The 27,342-nt window shown below is 39.6% G+C and overlaps 1 protein-coding gene across 8 annotated transcripts in view; it reads left to right on the top strand.

Annotated features, from left to right (window-relative positions):
- Window positions 1–27,342, top strand: part of RABGAP1L (RAB GTPase activating protein 1 like) — a 683,255-nt gene that overhangs the window by 537,784 nt on the left and 118,129 nt on the right. For 7 of the 8 annotated variants that reach the window (XM_079106395.1, XM_079106392.1, XM_079106391.1 and 4 more), the window contains one exon: window positions 17,305–17,433. In XM_079106395.1, coding sequence (XP_078962521.1) covers window positions 17,305–17,433 — 129 coding nt within the window. Of the gene's footprint in view, window positions 1–8,381; window positions 9,321–17,304; window positions 17,434–27,342 lie in introns of those variants that run through there. The other variant, XM_079106396.1, reaches the window with a different exon arrangement.

Raw genomic sequence — 27,342 nt, 5'->3', positions numbered from 1 at the left:
ACCACAAAGGAAAAATACCACGTACCATTGCTTACATCAAGAAATAGAACATTAATGATGCCTGAGAACACCTTCATGCCCTCTTCCTCTTAATACCCCTCCATAATATCTGATGCTCCCAGTCTTCAGTAGCCTGATACATGAGAAGTACATGACAATGAATTTCCAGTCTCTAGCAGGCGTCTCAGGATGTGATTTGCCCCACCTAAGGATGGGAGCTTCCGCTTCCAGAATAATCCAAGATGGCCACACTGGCTTACAGGAACAGTTGACATTCAGGGATGTGGCCATTGATTTCACTGAAGAGGAGTGGAAATGCCTTCAGCCAGTTCAAAAACTTATAGAGAGATGTGATGTTAGAGAATTACAGAAACTTGGTCTTCCTGGGTATGCATAACTTCCCTTCCAATTTTTAATAAATTATGATTATTTAATTTTCTTCCCTTGATGAATATCTTCTGGGAACTTCTCTATAAGTATGGGTTTCAGATTTGTGCTTTCAAGAGAAACAGGGCATTTGTGGTATAAATAAAATGTTAATGACATTTTTTTAGTCTTTAATCTCTCCCTTTATTGGTATGTTATGTATCCTTCACTTTAGAACAGCGATACTGAGAGTAATTAAGTGATATAAAATATTGTGGCCTACACATATAAGAAGACACAGTTGAGAGACCCAAAGTTCAAGTAAGAATCCAAACTTCAAAATGCTGATGTAGAATTTACCTAGCAGGAAAGAATTTTCATAAGCTTAGGTTTATTTCTCCCATTATCATTGAATATGTACTGCCCTATGTTTATCATGTTTTAAAATTCTTTAAAATCTTCTGTTTGTCTATAGTGATGTCCCAGTACATTTAAATTTAACAACCCAAACTCCCCTTTGCTAGTGAATGTCAGCATGATCTGGAAGGTTTTCTGTTATTTGTGGGTCTCCAGGTGATAATGTGTACATTTTTGGATAATTCTAGGTCAAGCCATTTTAATAAATTAATATCCTACTGCAGTTTAATATTATTCATATATTTAGTCATTAAAATTCACTTACATGTGCTCTTTATAAATAAATACTTGTTATGGATTTTCTGTGAAATGAAAGTCAAGATTCACAATATATGCTCTTTTGTGGTATGTAGTGATAGTTGCAAATTGTAGTTATATGAAAGTGTTTGTGAATAATATATCTATGAAGATATATAAATTGTTGGTTAAATTTTCCTTTCCTTTATTCTTTCATTTTATATACTACATTTCATGTTGCAGAAGAGGTTTCCTCACTTCACATAACATTGTTTCATTTTTGTCTATATTTTATGAATATATGACAATTTCAAATACTTCACAAATTAGGACATTGTTGAAATTAAGATATGCATGATTCTTGTTTCTATTTCCAATAAAATTTTATGTTTTACTTGTTTATATAAATAGTATACCTTTTTAAATGAATTTTATATTTTATGCAGATTGATTTTTTTGTCCTGTATATGTACATAGCAATGTAAATTTTTTATGTGTGAAAGTAATAGGGATAGAATCCAGGGGTACTCTAATAATTGGCTACATCCCCAGCCCCATTCTCACAAAGGTACGGAGGATGGTAATAATTGAAATTATTACCTCTGTGCCTCAGAATTACAATAGTAATTCTGGATTATATGCATGCCCTTTATCTATATATTCATGAATTTGTTCTTATTTATAGGATAAAGACCATAGCACTTTAAAGGTACCTTTCAAACATTTTACAATTCTTTTTATTTTTATGTGTTGTTTGTAAATTTAATTGTGATCAAAACCACAAAACAATACTTGCTCTCCCACCATATCATGCATACTGTTCAGCAATATTAATTCAAATTGCCACATAATATATCTGTAGAATGCTTACATCTCAAAAATCAATAAATATATTTCCATGTTAAAAAAAAAAAGTAGCAAATTACAGTGCAGGAAATTCTGAGTTCCCTACTGTGCATCCTCACTCTGAAATCTTGGCTTCCTGGCTCTGTCTCCTACAGGTTTTATGATTGCAAGCTGCCTCAGTCTTTTTGGCAATTGAATGAATGTATTATGAGACCTTGATATTTTCTAGACTCTAACAAGATCCCATTATTTTATGATTCTGCTGTCAAATATAGAGTATTTTTTCCCAGCGTGGGCAGCACTTTATTGAGAGACACTATCTAAATGAGTGTATACTTGGGGCAGCAGACAGAATTGAGTCTGGAATGATCTAGAAATTAGCTCAGAGGAGATGGAGTTAGAAGCAGGCATGATTAGCTTAGAGAAAAGAAAATTAAGACTATCTTCAAATAGTTTTATTAATGTCACATGGAAAAAAGAAGTATACTTGTTCTGTTATTATAAAGTACATTACTGAAATAGATGTTCTGTTAAGTGCTCTAACCACATAAGAAACAAAGGGGTGGGGACAGAAAGAAATCTGTGGAGATGATGGCTAAGTTTTGGCATTGATGATGATAATGGTTTCATGGGTATATACGTTCAAATGTGTACGTGTATATTACACAAGCATATCTTGTGTATATTAATTACCTACCACTTAAGCCTGGTGAGGTGGCACACACCTGTAATCCCAGTGACTGGGAAGGCTGAGGTAGGAGTATCACAAGTTTGAGGCCAATCTCAGCAAGTTAGTGAGAGCCTGTCTCATGATTTAAAAAAGAAAAAAATGTGTGGAGGAGGCAGGTCTGGGGCTGTAGCTCTGGTAGAGCACCCGAGTTCCATCCCCATTCCACAGATATCTATAGTTTTTTTGTATGCTAATCATGCCTCCATAAAGCAGTTACAAATATTGATATATAACTGAATCAACTAAGTAGAAACTTTGGATTTCTGGCTTACTCTATATAGTCCTTTTCTAATATATAGAAGTATAAATGTGTAGTAATAAAGAGGCTCCTGAGCTACCTGTCAGTGCAGATGTGAAACAGATGAGGTGATCACCTTTCCACAAGGCTGCAGAAATTCTCACATGAATCTGATCATGAAGATAGGAAATGAGGGGTTGGTGATGCTGCCAGGTTTTCTCAGAATGCTATTCAATCACTTTGGGAAGAAAAAAGCTCTCCCTTCTCTTAGGAGCAAACAACATCCGTCCTCGAATGTTACGCCATCAGTCTCACAAGAGATCAGCGCTTTCCCCAAAACACCCAGGTGCTTCTACAGGGTCTTAGAGGAACTTATTTTTTCCTTGAATTCCTATAGATTTATATCTGAACCACCCCCACAGTGCCAGTTAATTATGTAGTATCTTTTATTTCATGCTCTAATTCTTCCATGTATGAGTTCCAGCTGTAAAATAATGAGACTCATTTTCCTGGGAGATGACGTGTAAGCTCAGTCTCATTACATTTCACTTCAGCCTTTTCTTCAAGTGCTTTGAATAACCCATAGAGTTGGAAGCAGGATCTGCTGTCTTTCTTTGTCCAGGAGCTCGTAGCACAGAATGAAGCATTGAGCGGAATGAAGTCTCGACTGGGAGAACCAGCGTGACTTCTGTAGGCATCCACAGTACCAAGGGACCCATGCTACTCACTGTGTCATCCCTCTGGCCTGTGTGTTGGATCTTAGGAACTTGCCAAATCATTGAGTATTCTTTTTTGAAAAAGTCATCCATCTGACAAAGAAGTAGTAGCTCAGGAAGGACGTTGTTGCTCTTCCCTTCTCATCGCTGAGAGGCAGATGCTTTGCTCCTCCTGTTAACGTGTCTGTGTCTTACGAGTAACTGAAGAGGCAGGCGGTCTCCTAGGAACATCTTCTCTCCTTCTATTGTTAGAATATCCAGAGCCCTTCTCATCTTTCTGAACCCTATTCCAAATGAACACAATGCATTTTATACATTCTCTCTTCTGTATGAAATGAAAACGAGTGGTTACTAAGAGCCTGTCATGTGCTGTGCACTGTGTGAGAGTCTTTATTTTGGTGGCAGTGAGGATTTAACCCTGGGCCTTGAGTATGCTAGGCAAGCACTATACCACTGAGCTCCACTCCCAGCCCCCGAGAGATTCTTTTAAGGGCACAACTTATATTTCAGAGCCTCTGGGCTAGGCAGGTGATGTTGCCTTTCTGTAGAGGCTGAGGGAGTGTTAAGTAACAGCCCTTATCATTCACCTAGTAAACACAGCTGAAAGCTGGTGTAATAAGCAACGCCCTATTTTTCTCCTAAAGCTATGCCTAATTCTTACTCCTCGTGGCTTTGGGATAGGCCTGTCCCACTGGCTCAAGCCTACTTCTGTCCGCTTCTGCTGCAGACAGCCAAGACGTGCCTAAGTCGTATAGCATACAGTATATTCCTCCTATTGGCATACCATGCTTTATCTTTATTTGTGGATACTTCCCTGCAGGTTGGAAAGTCTTTCCTTTACATCTTTGTAGCTATGGAATTAACAGTCTAACATGGTTATTATTATTATTATTTTGGGGGCATAAAATTCTTTTTAAAAAGTATTCCTTAAAAATGTTATTTATAAAAAATATTTTTTTAGTTGTAGATGGACATAGTGCCTTTATTTTATTTTTATGTGGTGCTGAGGATCAAACCCAGGGCCTGGGATCAAACCCAGCATGGCCTTACACATGGCCAGGCAAGCGCTCTACCACTGAGCCACAACCCCAACCCTACAGTGTTCTCAATTATGGGTCTGTGAATTAAGTCAAATATGCTTCTTATATTTACGAGGGAAATGTATGTGTCCAGAATGTGTCTGGCAGTCTTGACACAGTGGAGTCATGACCCAGGAAAAGCATTCTCCAGTGCAAGACTCCACCAAGGACTGCACCACAGAACACCTGCTTCCAGCACACCAGAGAATATCACTGTGAGTCCTTAGACCATGGCTTTGGGACCATTGCTGGCCCTCTCTTTGTCTCTCTGGGTGTGAAGGAGTTCAGCATATGCCACCCCAAATTATGCTGGTTCTTTATAAGGACTTTTTTGAGCTAGAGACAGTTGATAAAAGGGAGGCACAGGACAAGCTCTCTGCCTCGAAGGAGAACACCAGTGACCCTGGAAGGTGCCTCCAGCCCTGCATACACACCTCCAGACCAGGAAGGGGTTCAGAGCCTTGTTGGTGGAGATGAGGTGGCTCTGAGTCTCCACCAACGGTCCGCAGGTAAGCCTCACCTGGTCAGCCTGTGCACCTCAGTTTCCCCACAGGTCTGCTCTCTTACAGTGTGTTGCCCCAGAAGCTCAAAGCCCTTTCCCCTTGTTCGTCTTGTCCCTCTCTACAAAATTATTGTTCTTTGTTGAGATGCTGCACAGGCTCAAGTGCTAACTGCTGTTTTGAGCTGCTCGTTACTGAGTGTCCTACATGTGCACTGCGTGTGTTGGGCTGCTGTGGTTTCCTCTCCTCAGCCTGTCTTTGAGCAGACTTATTTGCAGGACCCAAGGCACAGCACCTAGGAGGACAGAGACAAAATGGTTTTCCTCTTCTACAGGTGATTTATCCAGCTTTCTCATATTATCTTTGACTTGCTGTCCAACTGAGCTTTCAGAATTAAAATCTCTTTTATGATAGGGTAAGACAATTTGGATATTATTAACTGGTTAATTCAGAAGAGTTTCTGTTATTTCATTTTTAGACTACTTTGTAGTTCTTTTTTTATCAAAAGTGTTCTGTGATTTATTGTTGAATCTCATCAGCAATAAATAAATTATTGGGGGCTTGGGAGAAAAAGGAAGAAATAGTGAGGTGAGGGTGATTCTTTAAGGGCTTCAAGAATTCCTGGAGTCCATTCTTCCATTTCACTGAGTGATATTCTCCAAGAATTATTTGATGTTGACCAATATCCTATTCTGAAAGGACAGTCCGAAAAAATCATGGCAACTTGAAAAGCACTGATGATGCATGTTCAAGGAGCAGCATCGTGAAGAGATGGGGAACCTGAAGTTCCTGACCGCCTGTGGTAGAGCCTCTTACATGGCATTCTGTTACATGTGCCTGGAAATTTTAAGGACTTGGTTTGCTCACTAGGTATGATAAATTTAATTCAGGTGTGATATAACACACCTGTAATCCCAGCTACTTAGGAGTATGAGGCAGGAGGATTACAAGTTCAAGGCCAGCCCAGGCATCTTAGAAAGACCCTGCCTCGAAAAATAATAAAATAGTGGGGAGGAGGGGAAAAAAGGATGGGACTGTAGGTCAGTGATAGACAGCTTGCCTGGCATGCAGAGGCCCTGGGTTCAGTCCCTAGTGCCACACACACACACGCACACACACATGCACACATGTGCGCGCACACACACACACACTCACATGCACACACATGCACAGATATCATATTTTAATTACTACATTTAATATTAGTTCATATGATTTTAACTTCTTTTATGAGCACCAGGGCCAAACCATACAGTTCTAAAATAATTTGGTTAATTTTTACTTCTTTTTACCAGAATTATTTTGTGCAAATTCTTTGTCTCCAGCTTATATAAGTGTTTCTGCAAGTGTTTTGTGGAGCCTAGCTGGCCAGATCAAAACATCTCCCCACCCTTTAAAAAGCGAACTGGAGAAAACCCTGTGAGCTAAGGAGTTGCTTCGTTCTTCCTTTGCAGTCAAACTGCTCCCTTGATCTTAAACGTGAGATGCCTCACCCTGCAGCAGCACAGTCTTTCCAGACAGAATCTGAAGCAGAATGAAGTGTGCAAAGTAAAAATGGAGCTGTGCCGGGTGCTATATGGGGTGTGTGTGTGTGTGTGTGTGTGTGTGTGTGTGTGTGTGCTTGTGATACGAAAGGCCCAGTCTCCCAGTTCCAGTAGAACCTACCCCAACCCTAGCCCATCAAAGGTTTCCTCCAGAACCTTAGGGACTTAGAATGTGCACGCGTGCACACACACACACGATTATCCAATGCTTTTGACCATTTTTATAATAAAATTTTTACTTTGTATGGTTTTTGGTTTTGGAAGAAGTCTTAGTGGTAATCTATAAATATGCCATTTAAGACATTTTGTTCAATAATACTTTAAAAATTTTTTTATTAAAGTTTTGTTTTCATGAGATTTTGAAAAAAGAAACCAAACATTAGCCAGGCTCAGTCGTGCAGGTCTGTAATCCCAGTAGCTTGGAAGACTGAGGCGGGAGGATTACTAGTTCAAGGTCAGCCTCAGCAATTTAAGCAAGGCCCTAAATAACTCAGTGAGGTCCTGTCTCAAAATAAAATATAAAAAAGGACTGGGGATATGGCTCAGATGTTAAGCACCCCAGGTTCATTCCCCAGTACCAAATATACAAAAAAGAAACCAAACACTATTTTGTTAACAGAGGCATTATCTCCTTTCCTATTTCTTTCTCTTTAATCCTAGTCCCATAATTAATGTATATCTTGCACTAAGATTATAGAGATACATCAATAAATCTGTGTTTATTTAGTTACTTGAAGATTTATAAATAATTATAAATTATTATAAATTATATTATATATAAAAATTATATTATATTATTTATAATTATTATAAATTTATATTATAAATTATTTATAAAGATTTATAAATAATAATATAAATATAAATTTATATTTATATTTATTTGTCAGATTAGAAAACTAAGACTCAGAAATAACTTGCTCTGGACTCTTCTCCCATTACTTCTTGTATCATGCTATAATTTGCATGAATATACTGGTTTGGTGTTTATGAGAACAGTTACAAATTTCAGAACCAAGATGCCAAAAATGTGAAGTACTCTGTGACTCAGATGAAGTTCAGAGACTGTCCCTAAAGATCATCTTGTCCTTTTGCCTTTAATTGGCTACAACTTGTTATAACATCAGAGATCTCATTATAACACTTTAGCATAAAGATTGTAAAATGTTAAGCTACATTTAATTCCCGATTTTAGCAGCATTACTAGGAAAGGATTAACTTGACCAGAGAATATCAAGTGTTTTAAACTACTGTTTATCAGGGTCCGTGGCATTAGAAAGTTATTTTTGCTTTGAGAATCTTTCAACTTCAGTAGTTTCTTATATGTCTACTCTTAATATTATATTGTATGTTTATATGTTTTATCATATCATATGTGTATAAAAATCTTGCTTTTTAATTTTGTCCTGCCTTCCCAGCATGCTGGAGTGCTTTTGTACATCCTGGCACTGCAAAAAGTCATTATTATTGCATAAACACTTCAGCTTGAGGGTGTGTCACTTGGATGCTGGGTCCTTGCTGGTCTGTTCATACTGTCATTCTACCCTAGCTGCTCTTCTGTAAATTCCAGTGATACAGCATGGATTTGAGCTTCCCACTTTAAATACACAGAATAAGATCAGACTTTTATCTGTTCTCCTTGTTAGAAAGCCAGAGTGAATAGGGTCAGTCTTTTAGATGGCTGGCTTTCTGGTTTTTCTGTGAGCATTACATGTTAGGAGAAGCTAGTTCATTGGTCTGTGGGCTTAGGATTCAACAGCATAAGCTGTCAGACTAACACTGATTGAAGGTGGACGGAGCTGGGGAAGCGCATCTGTCCAACAGCTCGCCATTGGCTTCTTATTACAGCATTCTCCCTTGAGACACACTCTGCATGCTCATTCACCTTCCTCCTCTCTTCCCTCCCCTTCCTTTCCTACCCCTTCATTACTGATTCACAGCGAGAGGCAGCGCAGCAGTAGCGGCAGCAGCAAAGGCAGCAGCTCTGCTTGTCACGAATCAAGGATTGCAATGAGCTCATCCTTTTCTCCTTGCAGCTTCACAACTGCCCTGGCTTCCTGTCCTCACACGCAGACACACGCAGAGAGAGACACACACGCGCTTTCTTTCTCACACGCACACATAGCACACACACACGCTGGAACGTGCCAGATCCTTCTAAGCAGCTTGTCCGCTTTCACACGTGTGTCTGAACTCCTGCATCACTCTTGGCCATTTTCTTGCATTTGGTTGCTTTTGCCATTTTTGATTTAGATCAGCATTTATTTCATTTTCATTTTTAGTCTACTTTGGGGCTCTTGCACAGTGGATCATTTAGCCAAGATGTTTTTCTTGGGGAGACATTAGCTGACAATTCCCACCACACACTGTCCTGTGCATCCTCCTGGGGAGACATCAGCCTGGCTCCCCTCCCGCCGCAGTTCTTAAGATTGTGGATAAGAGACCCAGCTTTCTCATTCTGGATACCTACTTACTGCTCATGGAAGAAGGGGTGCCCTGCCCAGCCCCGGCTGCGAAGCTCACCCCTCCTGTCAAAAAGTCCCAGGACATGCACGACGAGAGGAGCAAGCTGGTGAATGAGTATGCGTGTCGGGTGCTGGAACTTCTGGGGATGGGGCATCGGCTGTTTGTGCCTCGGCTTCTGGCGGTGAGACTGTTTTCCATTGAACTTCATTTGTAGAGAATCTGCTGTCTTCTGTGAGAATGTTTCCCTGGAGGAGGCTTGTGATCTCCTGCCTTCCTCCCCTTCTCCCCTTTCTACTGAGAAGGAAGGGCTCAGTGGCCACTGCTGTGCTGCTCCTTTGGAGCCTGGTTCATGCCACTCCTTAATTGGCTAGAGGAAACCATGGCTCTCTTCTCAGAGCCCAGGGTCACATTAGTGGCGTTATCTCTGTGGAAGCAAAAAACTGATTTTCTGACTGACGAGGCTCAGCAATAGAGCAGAATCCCCAAGTGTTGCTATAGGCGTTCTGTTATTTATGTCTTCAAAGGGTTAAATTTTACAACAGACATAGTCACACATCTAGACTCTGTGTGGCTTGCTTTCTAACCTTCCCATTTGGTTGCCAATCTGATTCCCCCCCCCCCCCTTGGTAGGGAATTTTACTACCTAGGAATCCTTGGGTAGGAAATCATAGGTTTCTCTCCTGGAATGACTGAACTGTGTATTTGTAAAGCAGCCGAAAGCTGCTAAGACTGTGCTTTGAGTCTGGGAAGTCAGGCTTGCTTGTTATTTATTTCTCGAACAAAATCACCCTTCCTCAGGTTCTATCAAGGGTTAAAATTAAATACCCACAATCGCTGTTGCAGGGCTTCTCTTTAGTGGTTTCAGAACTATACCTAGCAACTGTTCTGTAATGTAATCGGTCTGCAGTAGTCCTATGCCATTATTTGGTAGTTGAATGAGAATAGTTTAGCTTTGTCTGTTTTACAGAATGGAGTTTAATGCCCTTCCAGAGTGTTCCCTTATTATGGTTCTCAGATTCAAGGCTCTTCAGTACGGTATTTACTTGACTGAATTTAACTCTTACGCACACGTATCTTCCTCCAGTATAGTTGATCTCTGCTTACACTTCTCTTTACAACTATTAACTCAGGCTTCATGTATAAATGTTAATATAACCTCTTCTGTTGAATTGTAACAGACACATAGGTGGCCATTTATGTAAGTAATTTCCCACCCTAAAGAAAGTCTGTTGATCATTGCCAGATGAAGTTAGATGCAATGGCCAGCATGCAATTTCAGGGATGTTATCTTGGAGAAATATAGTTCCTTTTCCATTTAAGGAAGGAATTTTTGAAAGCTGAATACATATGTTTTGATGCCTCAGTGAAGTCACTACTTCCCTGAGTCACATTTTTTTATTAGTAAAGGGGAAAACTGAAGAGTCATGATTCTATCAGGGAGTTGTTTTTCTTTTTTTTTTTTTTTTTAAGTGAAATAAGCATTTTATTTCAGGAATTTTGACACTATGAAGTGCTAAGGTACATTTCAACAAATTCTCTGCATCTCTGAGGAATCAGGCTTGGTGTAATGTATTTCCATATCTTAAAGACTGCTTAACTTTGTGACTCAAGGGCTTCTGCTGGTGACTTTCAATCATCTAGTGCTGTTTCTCTTTGGCATTTACATTTTCAGTGTTTTGAAGGAAAACATAAATTGATAACTAAAAATATCTCTCATACTTAAATCTGCATTGGATATGAATTTAAACTACGTCTAGTTTAAAAAAAAAGTCAGCAGTGAAATCTACAGGAGTTGGGTTCCCAGGCTGAGGTCTCTGGGAGGTCCTCTGTATCTGCAAGTTGTGAATGTGCCAAGTCTGGCTGCCAAATTAGGCATCAGAGGTAGTGCATCCCTCAGGTTCTTTTGTACTCTCGGCCTTCAGAGCCACTTCACTACGTGTGAAAAGCATATGCTGAGTGGCCTGGGAGGCCCCATGGAAATCTCTGGCCTTGTTATACACAGTTATACCTGAAGGGTTATGGAACCAGGGTAGTCAACATTTTGAGAAGTCATATGCCCTTTAATTAGCAATGTGGCTATAAATTGGGATCTGCTGTCCAATGAATAACTGCTCGAGTTTGACACGTGTGTCCGAAGGACCCAGAGTTGCCCAGCCTGGTGGTGTTGGTCAGTGCCAATCTGCCCAGGGCCGTCCTGAGAGGAATACTGCACGTGTGGTGCTGCCGCCTTTCCATCCAGTCACGAGACTAAGCGCTGAAGTTTAAGACGCATGTGAGCATTTTTAACCTTGTTTTCAACATGAATGTAACTGGGTAAAATGAGCACACATATTTTACTTTAAAAATTTTACTTTAAAAATGCCAGTAAAGCTTTTCTTTAAAAGACAAGTTAATATTTTTAAAAAAGACAATCCGGTAAACGACATTTTATTAAGATGATGTTGTCGATTTGGACTCTGAGCTCTAGTTATTGTTCCCTGGTTCCCAGAGGGACCATCAGACTACTAGAACACTAGCTTATATAACTCCTGTTTAGAAAGAGGCCCCTGACTCAATAGAAGATGCACATTTGCAGGGTTTACTTCTTGCCCTTCAAAGCTGCAACCAGTAAAGAACTCATTTCCTTTAGTAAATCAGGACAAGTACTGTGTTTTAGATACAACCGAAAGTCATCAGTTTCATGTGTTGATTCACCAGATACTCGTTTTAGCGAAATTAAAACATCAAAGAATGAGCTACAAATGTCCAACATACTGACTAGTAATGTCTCCCTCTTCTAAAGACTCTGCTTCCAGATGACTCTCAGACCTCCAAAAATATTTTTTTGATAAATAGAAGTCCTGAAGGAAAAGAAAGTCATTTGGGGTAAATGTAGTGCAGGTGTGGAAGAGAACCACACTTACATGTTTTTTAAAATAATTCCTTAAGAAAATTCAAACCTACAATTTACTACCCATTAGAGGCCCTTAAAGAAAGATTTATAGTCCAAGAATAGTGAGAAGTTTGGAATGGACTCAGATGTGAGAACCATGCTTCTTTAAAAAAAAAACAAAGTTGCTTTAAAATGTGATATTTTTGCACTGAATTTTTCAGTGAGAAAGACACATTAAAATGGTATCAGCAGTGGCATATACCAGAGTACATTCTCTGTAAGTGTGTGAGATTTGGAAAAAGAAGGAAAGCTTTTACTCTGTTCATGTTTAAAATTTTGTCCCTGACCCCTGGAATTTTTCTTTTTGCTATATACGACATAAGAAGTTATTACTGGTAATTATATGTTAAAACTAATGTCAGCGATAGTTTCAATACTAACACTTGGGGCACTTTCCACAGTGAGTCTGAAGGACTCCCAGGGTTAATAAACACACACACACACACACACTCTCTCTCTCTCTCTCTCTCTCTCTCTCTCTCTCTCTCTCTCTCTCTCTCTCTCTCTCTCTCTCTCTAGCTGCCCCTTCAGTAGCATTGTAAGGTTTCATTTTGATCAGATTTCTTTTGCTGTTAAATTGCATCCTAATTTTAATTTGTGAATTTTCTTAAAACATTAATTTTAAGCAGAAGTGAAAGAATATAGGAGAGAGTGTCTCCCCTTTTTTATCTCTGTTGCTCACAACCATAAGGATCACTTGCTGAAGAGAGATTACAACTTTTAAAAGAAGTTGAGCCAAATACAGAGGTGCCCCTCAAAATCCAAAAATTATTTTTCATCTCAAAATAAGCCCTAAATCTACTCACTGACATATGTTATATAAATTTTGGCTTTTTCTTGCTTGAAGTAGAGGCTTTATGAATTTATGGAGCACATTTGTGTTGATATCTGTTGTGTGCCAGGTTGCGTGCGTAATTCATTTTGCTGACAGAAGTGCAGAGGATACTTAGATTGACATCTTTTCCCTCTGGGTGTTTCTTCCTACCTTCTTGAAAGGAAATAAAGGTAATAGAAGGTAGGACTTGTTTAAGGATGGGGTTGTAGTTTAGTAGTAAGAGTGCTTGCCTAGCATGCACAGTCTCCGGGTTCAATTCCCTGTATTTAAAAAAATGGTTGGACTTGTTTGAATGCCTTTAAATGTGAAGGTAATCTTTTTATATAATTGTATTCAAATGAACGAATCCAATTCAATTGAAGATGCAATTGGTAAACATTTCAGATCATTTGAAAGGATTTGTTAGAAAGTTTTGGGAACAAAAGGTAAGTTCCCAAAAGGTTGGTTGAGACTAATTTTCACAGGTAATCCTTTATCAGTTCTTATTTAACAGATGGGGGAATTCTTTATTTTACAAGGAGTAAAATATGCCTTCACTTATTCACATATCCCTAATTCTTGTCTATGTTGTCTTCTGGCTAACATTACTTAATAAATAATGTCATGAAAATAGTTGTGCTTTCACTATTTCATTCTTCCTTGCTATTCTGAAGACATTATATCTCCTAAGAAATTCCCAGTTGAAGAACCCTTTCCAGTTTACATCAGTGTAAACTGATGGAATTCTGTGTAGTGAGTAGAGATATATAAAGATAATCCAGGAGTCAGCACAGTCTCTTTAGGGTACTTGGTTTGATTCTTAGATTCTTGAAAGTATTAGAGTGCCTTGTTAGGGGAACCTTTTTAAAGCTTGGGTTGTGTTATAATCACAAAATCATATTTAAACTTCTTTTCATTGTCAGAAGATTAGTATCAGACAATTATTAAAGGTAACTATACCCATTAAGTTATCATCTCCATAGCCAGCTTATTAATAATTAGTATTCATGAGAACTGGTAGCCTGGTTGAAGCCATGTTTTATTTTCGTAGAAAGCACTGGTACTTATATTTTATACTACTATTATATTAATGCTTGATATTTGTGAAGCATATATATTTAATAAATAGTAATATGTTCAGTATGATTCCAATTTTATTAAATACATATGATGTGTGTAGAAGCATGAGGCAAGAAAAGGACAAGTAATGTAAAAAAAAGTTCATTTTTTTCTAGGTGGTGACACCTTACATTAAACTTTTCAAAAAATATTCTCCAAGGGCTGGGGAGATAGCTCAGTCGGTAGAGTGCTTGGGTCGCGCAAGCACAAGTCCCTGGGTTCGATCCCCAGAACCGCAAAAAAAAAAAAAAAAAATTTCCTTTGGGGGGACCTGCATATGTAGTCTGGAAAGAAAATGTGTGACCCTCCATATAGACACACACATGTGAATCATAACTTAAAAAAAAAATGTCTTAAGAGGGGCAGGGAGGGTATTTGAGGGAGGCTCTAGGTTCACTTCCCAGAACACCAAAGGGGGAAAAAAAAAAAAAGAAAATACCCAAACTACTACTTTCTGATAAGTCCTTCGCAAAGTACCCAAATCTTTGCAGAGCAAGGAGTATCTATCCTTCAATTGTAGAAGGGAAAACCTCTTAGATACAGTTGTCAGAAAAGTGGAGAGTTATCCCTATAAGCTTATAATCTGCTTATGGTATTGCAAAGGCATTTGAGGTAATACTTCATGATTAGGAAGTCTCTTAAAGGTAGGATCTAGGAGGAGACAGCCCATCAGTGCACAAGCAGGACTGTAGATTCTTCCAGAACCCCGTGTGGTTTTCATTCACAGTGAGTTGTTACAACTGTGCTGCCTTCTTTATGATAGTGGTGAGAGAGCACTGTTTTTCACCAGTAAAATATCAGTAGTTGAGCAGCACAGATAACTTACTGGACTATCACCCCTCATATTTATTTGGTGTTCACAAAATATGCTCATATACCTTAACTTTTGTCATTCTCAAATACTTGAGATTGAAGATTTTCCTGCTTTTAAAATGCGAAGACTTGGGTAATGCCATGAGGCCCTGAGAGGCCTTTGCGAAGTCAGGAAAGGGCTCATCCTTTTTTTTCTTTCCCATCAGTTCTCTGAGCAGCCCGTCTTGAGTTTTCCAAACCATTGTAGAGAACTGATCATTAGAAGTGGTGTTACCTGTGAAAAGGGAAGACTGGGATATGGCTGTGTCCGGTGTAACTGTAGGTGGGTGCTTCCCAGTAACCCAGCAGCTCCTGTTTCACTTAGGGGGCTCTTTCAGATTGCGCTTTCCAGTAGCTGCCTTTTCCAACCAGATGAAGGTGAGTTCAAACCATGATGAACTTTCTCTCCATCACATTGGAGTATTTATGAGGAAGGAAATAAATCTGAGATGTACTGAATTTTTTTTTTCACTGTCACTGTTGGCCCAGCTCTGATTTTTTTTGTTTGTTTTTTAATTTTATTTAAATTTTATTTAAATGTTTTTGGTAATTGTAGATGGACAGCAGAGGCGAAAAAATTTGCTTATTTTTGTATGTGGTGCTGAGGATCAAACCCAGTGCCTCTATGTGCTAGGCAAGTGCTCTGCCACTGAACCCCAGCCCCCAGCTGTTTTTTGACAACTAATTTGCCAACATAAAGGTGGGCTAACCAAGACCATGTGAAACTGCCCGATGTGTTAGCTGGTATATTCTTCTATGTGTTTCTTTAAGGGGCAGAGGAGAAAGGAAGGAAAACTAGTATATATTTATATAGTAAAAGAGTTGAAGGTAGACTTCATTCATTGATTCTTTAACAGATTTTAATTTTGAGGCCTTGCTGTGGAGGCAACAGTGAACAAGACAGGAAATGGGGGAAGAGAAAAACTTCCTTAGGAGAGGGAGAAGAGGACAGCTATAAAACTGGAAAGTGACTTGGTGAGGGGTGGCGAGGTGGAGGGAATATTTAAGTCCCCATTCATCTTACATTTGAGACAAAATCTGGATGACAAAAAGTTGCTCTCCTTGTAAAGATCTGGGAGAAAAGTACTCCAGGCAGAAGAACCAGCCAGGACAGTAATGTTCAGCTATGAATAAACTTGATGTGTGCACAAAAACTGGAAAGAAAGCAAGTGCCTCGTCTTGAGGACAGGGAGGTAGGAGAGATTCCAGGTGTGCTGCAGGGAGGGCAGGACTTCAGGCTGTGGGAGGCCTGTGGGCCCTGGGAAGGACTTTGGATTGGGTTCTGAACACACTGGGAACCTTTGTAGGGCTTTACCCAGAAGAGTGACGTGAGCTGAAAGAGTTTTACTGGCAATAAGGACAGTAGATTGAGGGGAGCCAGAGCCAAAGGAGGGAGATGAGTTAGGAGGTTACCGAAGTGGCTCAAGCTACGAGATGCCAGTGACTAGGACCTGGTGGCAATGACAAAACCTTGGGCCCTGTTGTGAACAGAAATCAGACTTCCTATATGCTTTTTTGATACAGTCTTTAAGGTTAATCATCTTTGTATCTGAAGTTAAATAAAGTTAGCATTTTTAACTAGCATATAAATCTGTGATTTCTAGGGACCATTTCTTTTAATTACTGCAGCTTTTGACAATTAAGAACTGACTCTAAAGCATCTGATTTCTTTTTGGTTTACTTGTGGGTAACCATTCCTCCCAAATCTATAGTATGTATCAGGATGTTCACCAAAGGTTGTTTATAGCTGTTTATTAGACCATTTATTATTTATTTCAAAAGCATTACTGCAGAAAATACAACAAAATATTTAAAAGAAAAACCTATGATATCGCTATCCAGATAAACATCTTGTTTGTTTCCTTTAAGTCTTTTATTATTAGCACCAATATATGTATTTCCAACTGGTTATTTTTTTATTCAAGTTAATTTTGCAAGCAGCAGTTTTTGTAAAAGGTCAATAGTTGACCATAATTTATTCTGCTGCTGTTGTCATTAGTTGAAAAGCCATCTTCCGATTAGGTGTTTCTTATGTAACTAATGGGCTTTGAAGGCATTGTCTATGTCTTCAGTCATATTTGTAGTCCTGCCCTTAAGATGTTTATCAAGGTAAAGTGACAGATTAGTCCAATAATTCTTTTTCCTTTTTTATTTTATTCTCAGAGCTGTAACTTAGTAAACTTTGCCAGGATCCACTATCATAATCTTCAGGTAGTGTAAATCCAACTTTATTTTATTAATTAACTCTCAGATTGCTTCTACAAGTTATAGTGATTTTGTCACCTTCAGCAATATCCACTGAATATTATAAATATCTTCTAAAACTTTTGGAACTTTGTAGATCTTAGCTAAAAAGGTATATTCAGGAAAATAGAAATTCCTTTTGTCACGGATGTGTCCCAAATGCAGTCTAAAATGTAATGGTAATTCTTGGTGATTATTTTGCAGACCTCAAAGGAAGATCTTCTACAGGCTGATTTTGAAGGTGCTTTAAAGTTCTTCAGAGTTCAGCTTCCAAAGAGATACAGGGCAGAGGAAAATGCGAGAAGATTGATGGAGCAGGCTTGCAATATCAAAGTAAGACACGTGAATTTTTATATGACGAAGGTATAATTTGAATGCAAAATAACATAGCAAATGATGTAAAACTCATTTTCTATATATTGCAGGGTTTTGACTATTTTTAAGGTTGTGCGTGAGCTAAATTTTCAAGACTTTTTATCCAGCCAGTATGTATGTGGTTGCTGTACCTTCTAATCAGACTCATGGTGAAAGTTGTCTGATTGTAACAATAGGAAGACAAACATTTATCTTATAGGTGGGGCTCTAGAGAAGGCTGCTGTGATAGTGGTTTCCATGGCAGCAGACTTCATATTTTCTTTTGCCATCTGTTTTAAGACTTCTTAGGACAAAGCAAGAAAAGCCTGTTTTAGGCTTAGAAAGTTTGAATCTTGATCTACCCATTCCCATCCAACACCTGCCAAATGTCTACAGAATACATTGGTCCATGTCAAATATCTGATAAAACTAAAGAAATCTTCTAAGTAATTTGAAATTAAAAACTCTTATCTAGAAAGTTGTGGTATTAAAGTGAGAATGCACACTTTTAAAAGACTTGGAACCAGTTTACCAATATTGATTCCTATACCCCTGAAATATACTAAGGGACCTTCTTAACCTAACAAAAATTATTTTCATAAACAGATGGACAAAACTGTCTTATGGATCTTATATTCTTCCTTGAGAAAATGGACACCAAATAATTAACATAATAAGTGAATTTGTTTAATACTTTGGAAGGTGATAAATAACTGTAAAAAAGAAAAAAGTAGGGAAACATCAGGGTTGTATTGGTGGAGTAGGGAAAGTTGTGGCTGTTCTTGGTTAGTCAGTGTAGTCCTCGCTGAGAAGGTGAATGAGATGGGAGACGGGTTTGGAGGTGTGCTGGGGGAAGAATATTCTAAGCAGACACAACTGCCAGTACAAAGGTCCTGAGGCTGACTCAGGCCTGGTGAGTTTGAGGAATAGCAAGAAGGCCAATATAGCTGTAGTGAAATAGATAAAATCAGAGAAGTAGAAGAGGAAGTCAGAGTGCTCACAAGGAGACAGAAATTGTGATTATTATAAGGACTTAGTCTTCATTTTGAAGTGGGGAGCCTTGCAGAGTTTTAGTGGAAGAGTGATAGGATTTATCTGAGGTTCCAGAGGAACACAATGGATATTTTGTTAAGAACAGTCAAGAGAAGCAGGGAGATGAGATAGGGTGTTTGGCAGTAATCCCATTGACAGATGATGACAGATGAATCAGGGTGCCCATCCTGGAGGTAGATTTGGAGTGGAGATGAAGGTGGTTTTCAACAGGGTATATCTTGAAAGAAAATCAACAAGATTTCATGATGTCTTAAGTGTGGATATAAGAATAAAAGAACAATCAAGGCGATACCACAGATTTTTAACTGAGCAACTAAAACATAAGAGTTGCCATCAGTTTTTTAAGCTCATTACTTAAACCGTAGTTACATGAGCTTAATAAGTAATTGATAGAGACTTCTCTTAGGTACCATAACCACTGCACCACTTTCATGGTATAATACCTTTGTTTTTAATTTTACCTTATTTTAAAATACAGTGCAAATGTTAAAGCATGGTTCAGTGCTTTGAAAGTAAATAACTGAGCAGGGAAAAAAATGTTATTTTATTTTTCAAACGAACCCTATAGTCTAAAAGATCATTTCCCAAGCGTATCAAGAAAGATCTTTGAAGATAGAGACTCCTTAAAGCCTTCAAGCCTGATGACTTATTTGACTGTGCCAGATATCTAAGCCTAAACCACATTTGGGTGTAGACTTTGGAAGTGTGATGCAGTGGCCACAGTCTCTTTGATTGAATTTTGTAGAAGGTAAGTTTGAAGGTGATCTTCAGTCACTGGTTGTTTCAGAGATGCCAGAGAGAAGTACTGTGAATTGGGGTGATGCTGTAGAAATCTACCAAAGTAAAGCATCATTTCTAAGAATAAAAGAGTGAGAACTAAGACATACAGGTAAAGTGAAAAGTTAGATGTGTTCTAGGAAATCTAACAGGATTGACAAGTGATTGGGAACAAAAAACCCAGGCAACCAATTCAAAAACATGAAAGGTATAAGGAAAGATATCTTTCTCAATATAATTTGTGTAATTTCTCAGATAAGGTAGCTGATAACTGACATTCCAGAAACATGAGATCTAGGAGATACAGAAACAAACAAAACATTAGAAAATAAGTCAAACTATGAACCCAGTATACTTCCAGGAATGGAAGTGTTATGTGCAACCAGTATAATTTATTTGGACATGACCAGGTATATGTGAGTATTTTTTAAAAGGCTTAAATAGGATTTTGATAATTAAAAATTTTTTAAAAATTTAGTAATTATACAATGTATGAATAGGTTTTTGTTGGTTTTGTTTGTGTTTGTATTATCTAAGTTGAGTGCCTTTTTCTTAGCTATTTAAAATGTTACCCACAGGATACCATTTTAATTCATAACATGATGGTAGAGTGGTTGATTGTGAGGCTGCTGTGAGGTGAAACAAGTAGTTCTATATTCGAGGATTAGAACATCGGCCACCGCACTAGGTTCGGAGTTTTTTAAACCAAGACCTACATTTGAAACTGCCTCTGCATTCCAGACCTCAGCCATAGGTAGGCGCATATGTGCACTCCTACATTCCCGGAGAGATTGGCTGCCACATGGTTTGAGGCTCTCGGATGCAGTCTTTTCTACTGTATTATGTTGTGTTTCATTTCAAACTTCTCACCCCAAGAAAGTTCCCAAACCAAAAAAGCTAATCACAACCCATCGAATTGATTTGAGCTTATATTTGAGCTTATATTTTTAAAAAAAAAGCTAATATGTCTCCTGTATTCCGTTGTTCCTACCCCTCCCGCTTCCCTATTCTCACCTGCGGCAACTCATGAGTCTGGACAGCGAGGGGTTCCAGTGACTGGGGAAGGATGGGAGCTGTCATGCTGTCGTCACAGTGGTGTACACTGGCAGTTGGAAAGTTTAAGAGGTGGTGGACTTACAGGGAGAGGCTAAGTGTGAGAGAAAGCACCCATGGACAAGTCTGGACCAGCCTGGGCAACTGAGCAAGACCCTGTCTCAAAATAAAAAATAAAAAGGGCTGAGGCTGAGTGCTGGAGCACCTCTGGGTTCAATCCCTGAACAAGGGCGGGTGGGTAGTGAAATAAACAAAGATGGCAGAGGCTATGCAAGTAGGGAGAATGAGGAGGGCCCTAGTGGAAAATTGCCAAATCTAACCTGGCGTCTTCCTCCTCCATTCCAGAAAGGTAGCTGCCAATGACACACAGTTGCTATGGTAACTGCTGGCCTCTGAAAATTCTAAGCTGTGCTCCAGCTCAGTTACCTGTTCACAGTGCTGAACCATTTCCCACTCTCCCAGAATGGATGCGGACGATTCCATCTTACCCTTCACAGTTGATGGTTTTAATGGGATAGTGCTAAATTCCTTTTCAACACTTTCCTTTTTTTCCCCTCCAAGACCTCCATCTATACTTATAACCATGGATTTGAATTTATTTGAAAATAACTTTCACTCTAGAGCAAAACTACAAAGAACTTTGATATTTAGAGCAGTTTGCCTCTCCTTCTTCATGGTGCTTGCTGTTTATCACTGGCCATTGTTGCTGGCTGTGAACAAGGATGCACTCTCCCAAATGGATGCTTTCTTTGAATTAGCAGTGAAGCCACACAGAAGCTTTTGTTGACTCCATGCATCTAAAATGTGAGCACTTGTGTGCACCACTGAAAAGGTTCATTTTGATGAAAACGCACTTCACATTCCTTTCCTGTAAAGACCTCTGTAGATGGGTAGCCACACTTCAGGTATTTAAACGTCATTAAGCCTACTTGTCCAGAGTCCTAATCTGCTGCTCGGGAAATGTTGGTTGTGCTGTAGGATTCAGAGATGTGATCATTAACAAACGCATGATGAAGTAGTTTCTATATTAATATCTTTGCCTTTATTTCCTTCCACTGAGCAAGGAACACGTAAGTGTTGGCTGTGCTCTGATACAGCTGACCACCAGCAGAGAGGACTGGCCACAGCTTCAGGTTCCTGGGACCCAGTACCCTCTGGTTTAGGAAACAGCTTTGGCGCTGTTTCTAACCAGCTGGGATACATTGGTCACCTTTCTTTGCTTCTTCCATTTCATCTCTACCTTTATACCCACTTCTTTCTGCCAGTCATTTTCTGCCAGTCCATTAAAAAGAAAGCCATGTAGACATTTTAAAATTAGCTTGGGTGAACTGTGTGTTACATCATAAACTATTCTATATATGAGTCAAAAAGGAACACCAGAGTTGCTACTCACTTAGTATTTTCTCTTTCTTCAAAAATTTTAGTGTGTTCTTTTTTTCTCTGCACCTAATTCACTCCAAGTAGTCTTGCATAGACTTAGTAAGATTCATGGTTATGCTCTTAAATGGGAGTTTTTACATTTTATACACCTTTCTGAAGAGTTTTGACAATTATCTTTTATCCAGTTGGTATGATTTATATTTATCAGTCAGTGTAGGAGAATAACGTTAAAGCTTCAGTACTGGGAACAGCAGTAATAAATAATTTTCCCACAACTGTTTACAATGAGATCCACATTCCTTTGAGTTTATTTATTTATTTATTCATGTTAAGATTATATTTTAAGTATGCTTCATTGTTCATGTTTAGGAATCTGATTTAGACAAGAAATAAGGTTCCTCTGTGCCCTTGTTGCTGACTAGTGGAAATGATTCAATATTGTTCTCTCAGGTAGAAGTAAAAATAAATGTAAGTGTCTTAGGTGTCTAGAAGAACTTAGATAGGAAGGCTGGGCCACTGAGTCTCCCCAGTGTTTAGAAAGGATGCTCTTCGCGGTAGGAGGCCGTGACCTCCTGATAAGCCCATCATAAGCCGGAAACATCATCAGGTCCAACGTGAACTTGATCACTGGCTACGGAACTTTAGGGCCTAGCAGTGCCGTGCGGGGCCGTGTTGCTGCTCAGCTGCTGATGGCGTGGTGTCTGGGAGTTGCACTGTGGCTGTCTAACGTGTGTCAGTGACCAGGAAACAGTCAAGAGTCAAAATTCAAAAGTCGAGGCATGGCTTTTGCTAACACATACCGATTTGATGCCCTGGTAAAAATGAAAAATCCTTGAAGTTTAACCATCCTAAGTCAGGGATAATCTCTGTTCCAAACCCTTAACCACAGCTCTTTCAGGTACCAGTGCCTCTCCTCTGAGATACAAAGGACAGTGACGTCATACCTACTTAGTTATCGTTCCTATTCTCATTTCTCCAACTCCTGCATCCACTTAGCATTGAGTCAGCAAAGAACTAAACCTGGTACTCTGGAGAAGCTACTGATTCTGCTGTTGTGCCTTTTTCTCTCCTCTTTCCTCCCTACTTTCCCCCGACCCCATGAAAAATTTTTGTTTAAAATGGTGGAAAAAACTTGTAAGTGAGCATAGCAACCGAGAAAGATAGTGAAAGTTTTAAGTTTATTTACACATCTCCAACTGTTGTTTGTTAGCTTTCTGAGATCCCACTGAAGTGCACACCACTGAGGAAGAGTTGTACTCCTCACTGTCATTCATGGCTGTTCTTAACGGGCTGACTTTTTTCCTGGCGGGTTCTCTGCCTGGGGACTTTCTGTCCTGCCACCTTCAGAGGAGGGGGTCGTTTTCTTTCTCCCCCTGTCTGGCCTTTTCTCTTCTGTGGAAAAAGTAAATCATCATATGTGATCTACACGGTCTCTTTCAAATACTTACTTTTTATTTTTTTGATTATTACAATTTGAAGGAATCTTGGAATACAGTCCACATGAGGAGGTGGTGTGGTTGAAGCTAAGGGAAGCTCCCGCCCCCCAACTTGGCACAGGCGCAACACGTTGATCAGTGTGGTCCAGCCTGTTTGATTCCACGACCCTTTTCCTTGGGTGGCTGCCTTGCCCGGGCTCTTACTACTTTTATCCCAAGAGCTGAAGCTGACGCTTTTCACAGAGCTGCTGCTTCAACAGGCAGCACTTTCTGTTCCTCACGTGAACCACCAGCTTCGAGGCTGTAGTTGCTAGAGGGGCCATAACAGGAACCACACAACTCGGAAGCTTAAACAGTGGAAACTTGTTGCCTACTGTTCTGGAGACTGGCGTCTGCGAGTCAAGTTTTGGCAGTTGGCTTTTCTGAGGCCCCTCGACTTTCAGACCGCTACCTTCTGCCCGTGAGTTCTGTGTCCTAAACTCTTATTGTAAGGACACAAGTCAAATTATGGCCCAACCTAATGACTCTATTTTAATTTACTTATCTCTTTAAAGGCCTTGTCTTCAAATAGGTATATTCTGAAGTACGGGGGAGTTAGAGCTTCAACGGGTTTATTTGGGAGGGGACTCAGTTTACCCATAACCTTGTTCTTCTCGTAGTCAGCTGGACACAATTTCTTGTCAGTCTCTCAGAAAACGCTCTCGTCTTCTGAACGTGAATCTGAGCTGTATCTCCAACACCTGCTAACACATGGCAGTTCCCTGTTTTTGTCAGCATGCCCAAGTTATACCATTTCTCCTAAAAACTCAGATTATCTAAAAGATCTCTCTCCACCCCCCACAACACCCTGCACTTCCATCAACCCACTTGGTTGGCAAGGACTTTCCTCTGGCATGTATATTAGCTTGCTAAAAGCTCTGTTTTACCTCATGTACCCTGTGCTAGTGTGGTCTTGTTACGTTAACTTAAGAGTTCAGCCTTTATGTCGTCTTATACGTTATATAAACCACAGCCTCCCTCGTCCCTTCTTTTACTAGCGACAGTGAATTGTGCAAGTAAGTCATAGCATAACTATCATTTCAGTAGTAGAAGAAAGTCTGTATTGTATTATAATAGAATGAGGATTTTAACAACATAATTGGAATACTACGTAAGACACAAGATCATAGTTTGTTTTCTGAAATCACTTGACTAGAACTTCTGTGTTTGTGTCTGTGTGAGGTGCTGGAGGTGGAGCCCAGGGCCTCATGCACACTAGACCAGCACTGCACCTCTGAGCTCCACCCCGGCCCTGAGTAACTGTTTTCCTAATGCATTTTAACAAATTCTAGGATGGTCATTGTTTCAGGAGTCAAAGAGCAGACATTTCCCTCTCAAGGGAAAAATTTTGTAGAAGATTGTCTGACATAGTAGACTCTTGGAACCTTCAGAATTCAAGTTCAGGCCCTAACATTGCTGGTCTGGACTGGTTTTACCTTCTGTCTCTGTGGCTTCACCTTCTGTCCTTCTCGTGTCCTCTATGCTTCTGCACCTGCATCGTCTACAGGAAACCCCCTCGTCGTACCATGCCTCGGCGCAGAGAACGCTGCGACTCCCTTTGCACACAGCATCCTCCGTGCCCCTCAGCTGGGCACAGTTCCCTTTACTTCATGCCAGGATGCCATGCATCCCACCTCTGCTACCGGGAACACTTGCCCTCTGCAGAGTTCCTGGGGAAGGCAGAGGCTTTGGAGGCACACTGGTCTAGGTTTGAATTCTGGCTGCTGTTCTTACTGACGGAGGGATCCCAAGAAAGTCACTGAATCTCCATGAGTGTGAGCTCCTCGCCAGAAATGAGGTGATGGCAGCTGCCCAGGGAGGTCGTAAGAAGTAATTAAGTTAAGTATGTATGTGAAGCACTTGCCGAATGATTCACCAAGTCCTTATGATAGCCGTAGGGTCAAGCAAACTCCTGTTCACCCTTTAAGAGCCAGGTCAGAATAATAACGGTCTGTTTCTTCTGACTCTGACTATTCCTCCAGTAGACACCACTCTTGGGTATAGTTCGTTTCTTAGTAGTTTCAGAAGCTATGCTGTTGGAATTCAGATCTTGGCTTCTCTACTTGTTAGCTCTTTGCAAGTTTCTTACACTCAGTGTACCTTAGTCGTTTCCCCTGTGAAAAGAATATGGTACTTGTAAGATGGGATTGCTGTGAAGATAACAGAGGCGAGAAACTTCGCATCATGCAGTGCATAGGTTAGCGTTTACTTATTGTAGTTATTTTGAGTCATTTTCCCTGATTATAAGCCCCTCATTACTGTACTCTACCTTGTCCCCACGGTTGCCTTGTGCCTGATCCAACACCTTGCATATGGATGAATCAAAGAAGTTCATCTACTACTTGTTTATATATATATTCAGTTAACAAATACTGTTCATAAGACATGAAGAATATTGGGCTTTAAATTTTCCCTGTAAATATTTCTGGAAATAAAAAGAAAAAAAATCCTCATGTGTTATACTGAATGGTATTCCGGGTTTCTTTTTATAGACAGGTGAAATAAAAAATGAAATTGGTTTCAATTCAGTTTTTGGGGGGTGGTGGTGGGGAGGATACTGGGGATTGAATCCAGGGTGCTTTATCACTGAGCCACATCTTCAGCCCTTTTTATTTTAAGACTGGGTTTCACTCAATTACTGGGGTCTTACTAAGTTGTCAAGACTGGCCTCAAACTTGCAATCCTCTTGCCTCAGCTTTGTGAGTCTCTGGGATTACAGGCATGTGCCATCATGCCCAGCTGAACTCTGCTTCTAAGAATGGTGTTTGAACTGGGCATGGTAACACATACCTGTAATCCCAGGGTCTTGGCAAAATGAGGCAGGAGCACAAGTTTGAGGCCAACCTGGATAATCTACCAAGATCCTGTCTTAAAAAAAAAAAAAAAAAAAAAAAAAAGATGGTGTCTTATTATATTATGCAGCTAAAATGTGAATTTGTATAGCTAAAATATAAATTTGAGAATTTTTCACTTTTATAGACATTTAAGACTCAGATAAGATCTTGGTCAGTTCTCTCACTTGGTGTTCTGGGTAACCAGATGCCTTCTCTTATCTTTACATACTTATTATTATCATTATTCAGTGATTTTTGAATACAAAATTTTTTCAAGTCTCATTTGCTTCTTAGTTTCTACAGTAAAAATAATGATGTCAAAAGAATTGACATCAAGATGAATATGCCTATGAAAACTACAGAACACTAAAGAAAGAAAATGGAAAGGTCTCCCATGTTCTTAGAGCGGCAGAATTACAATTGTCAAAATGGCCATACTACCAAAAATGCTACACAGATTTAATGCAATTCCTATTAAAATGCCAATGACACTTTTCATAGAAATAGAAAAAGCACTCATGAAATTCATTTGGAAAAATAAGAGGCCTGGAATAGCCAAAGCAATCCTTAGCAAGAAAAGTGAAGCAAGAGGCATCACAATACCAGACCCTAAACTGTACTACAGTGTCGCCATCACCCTCCAACACCAGAGCCTCCTCTACCTCGCCAAGCTCCAGCTGCAGGAGACGGGGGCAAATAAGGAGGTCTTTCTACCATGGTGTGTACAAAGCAGACTGCCTGCAGATCCACCTGTGGTAAAGCATCCAGGAAACAACTGGTTACAAAAACCACTGGCAAGAGTGTGCCCTCTACTGGAGGGGTGAAGAAACCTCCTCCTTATGGGCCTGGTACTGTGGCACTCTGTGAAATTAGACATTATCATAAGGCCACTGAACTTCTGATTGGCAAAATCTCCTTCCAGTGTCTGGTTTGAGAAATTGCTTAGGACTTCAGAACAGATCTGCGATTCCAGAATGCTTTGGAGGAGGCAAGTGAGACCTATCTGATTGACCTTTTTGAAGACACCAACCTGTGTGCCATCTACACCAGACATGTAACAATTATGCCAAAAGACTTCCACATAGCATGCCACATAGTTGGAAAACATGCTTAAGAATTCACTATGATGGGAAGCATTTCATTCTCAAAAAAACATTTTTTTTCTCTTCCTGTAGTTGGTAGTTCTGAATGTTAGATATTTTTCCCCCATGGGGTCAAAAGGTACCAAAGTATATGATTGCTAGTGGAAAAATAGGGAACAGAAAGCAGGTATTAGCTGTTTTTCCACTTTCATTTGTGTGTGAATTTTTAATATA

The sequence above is a fragment of the Sciurus vulgaris genome, assembly GCF_902686455.1.
Source record: "Sciurus vulgaris genome assembly, chromosome: 12".
NCBI classification, from domain to species: domain Eukaryota; kingdom Metazoa; phylum Chordata; class Mammalia; order Rodentia; family Sciuridae; genus Sciurus; species Sciurus vulgaris.
Note: the sequence above shows the minus strand (reverse complement) of the source record. Positions and strands in the feature narration are given on the sequence as shown.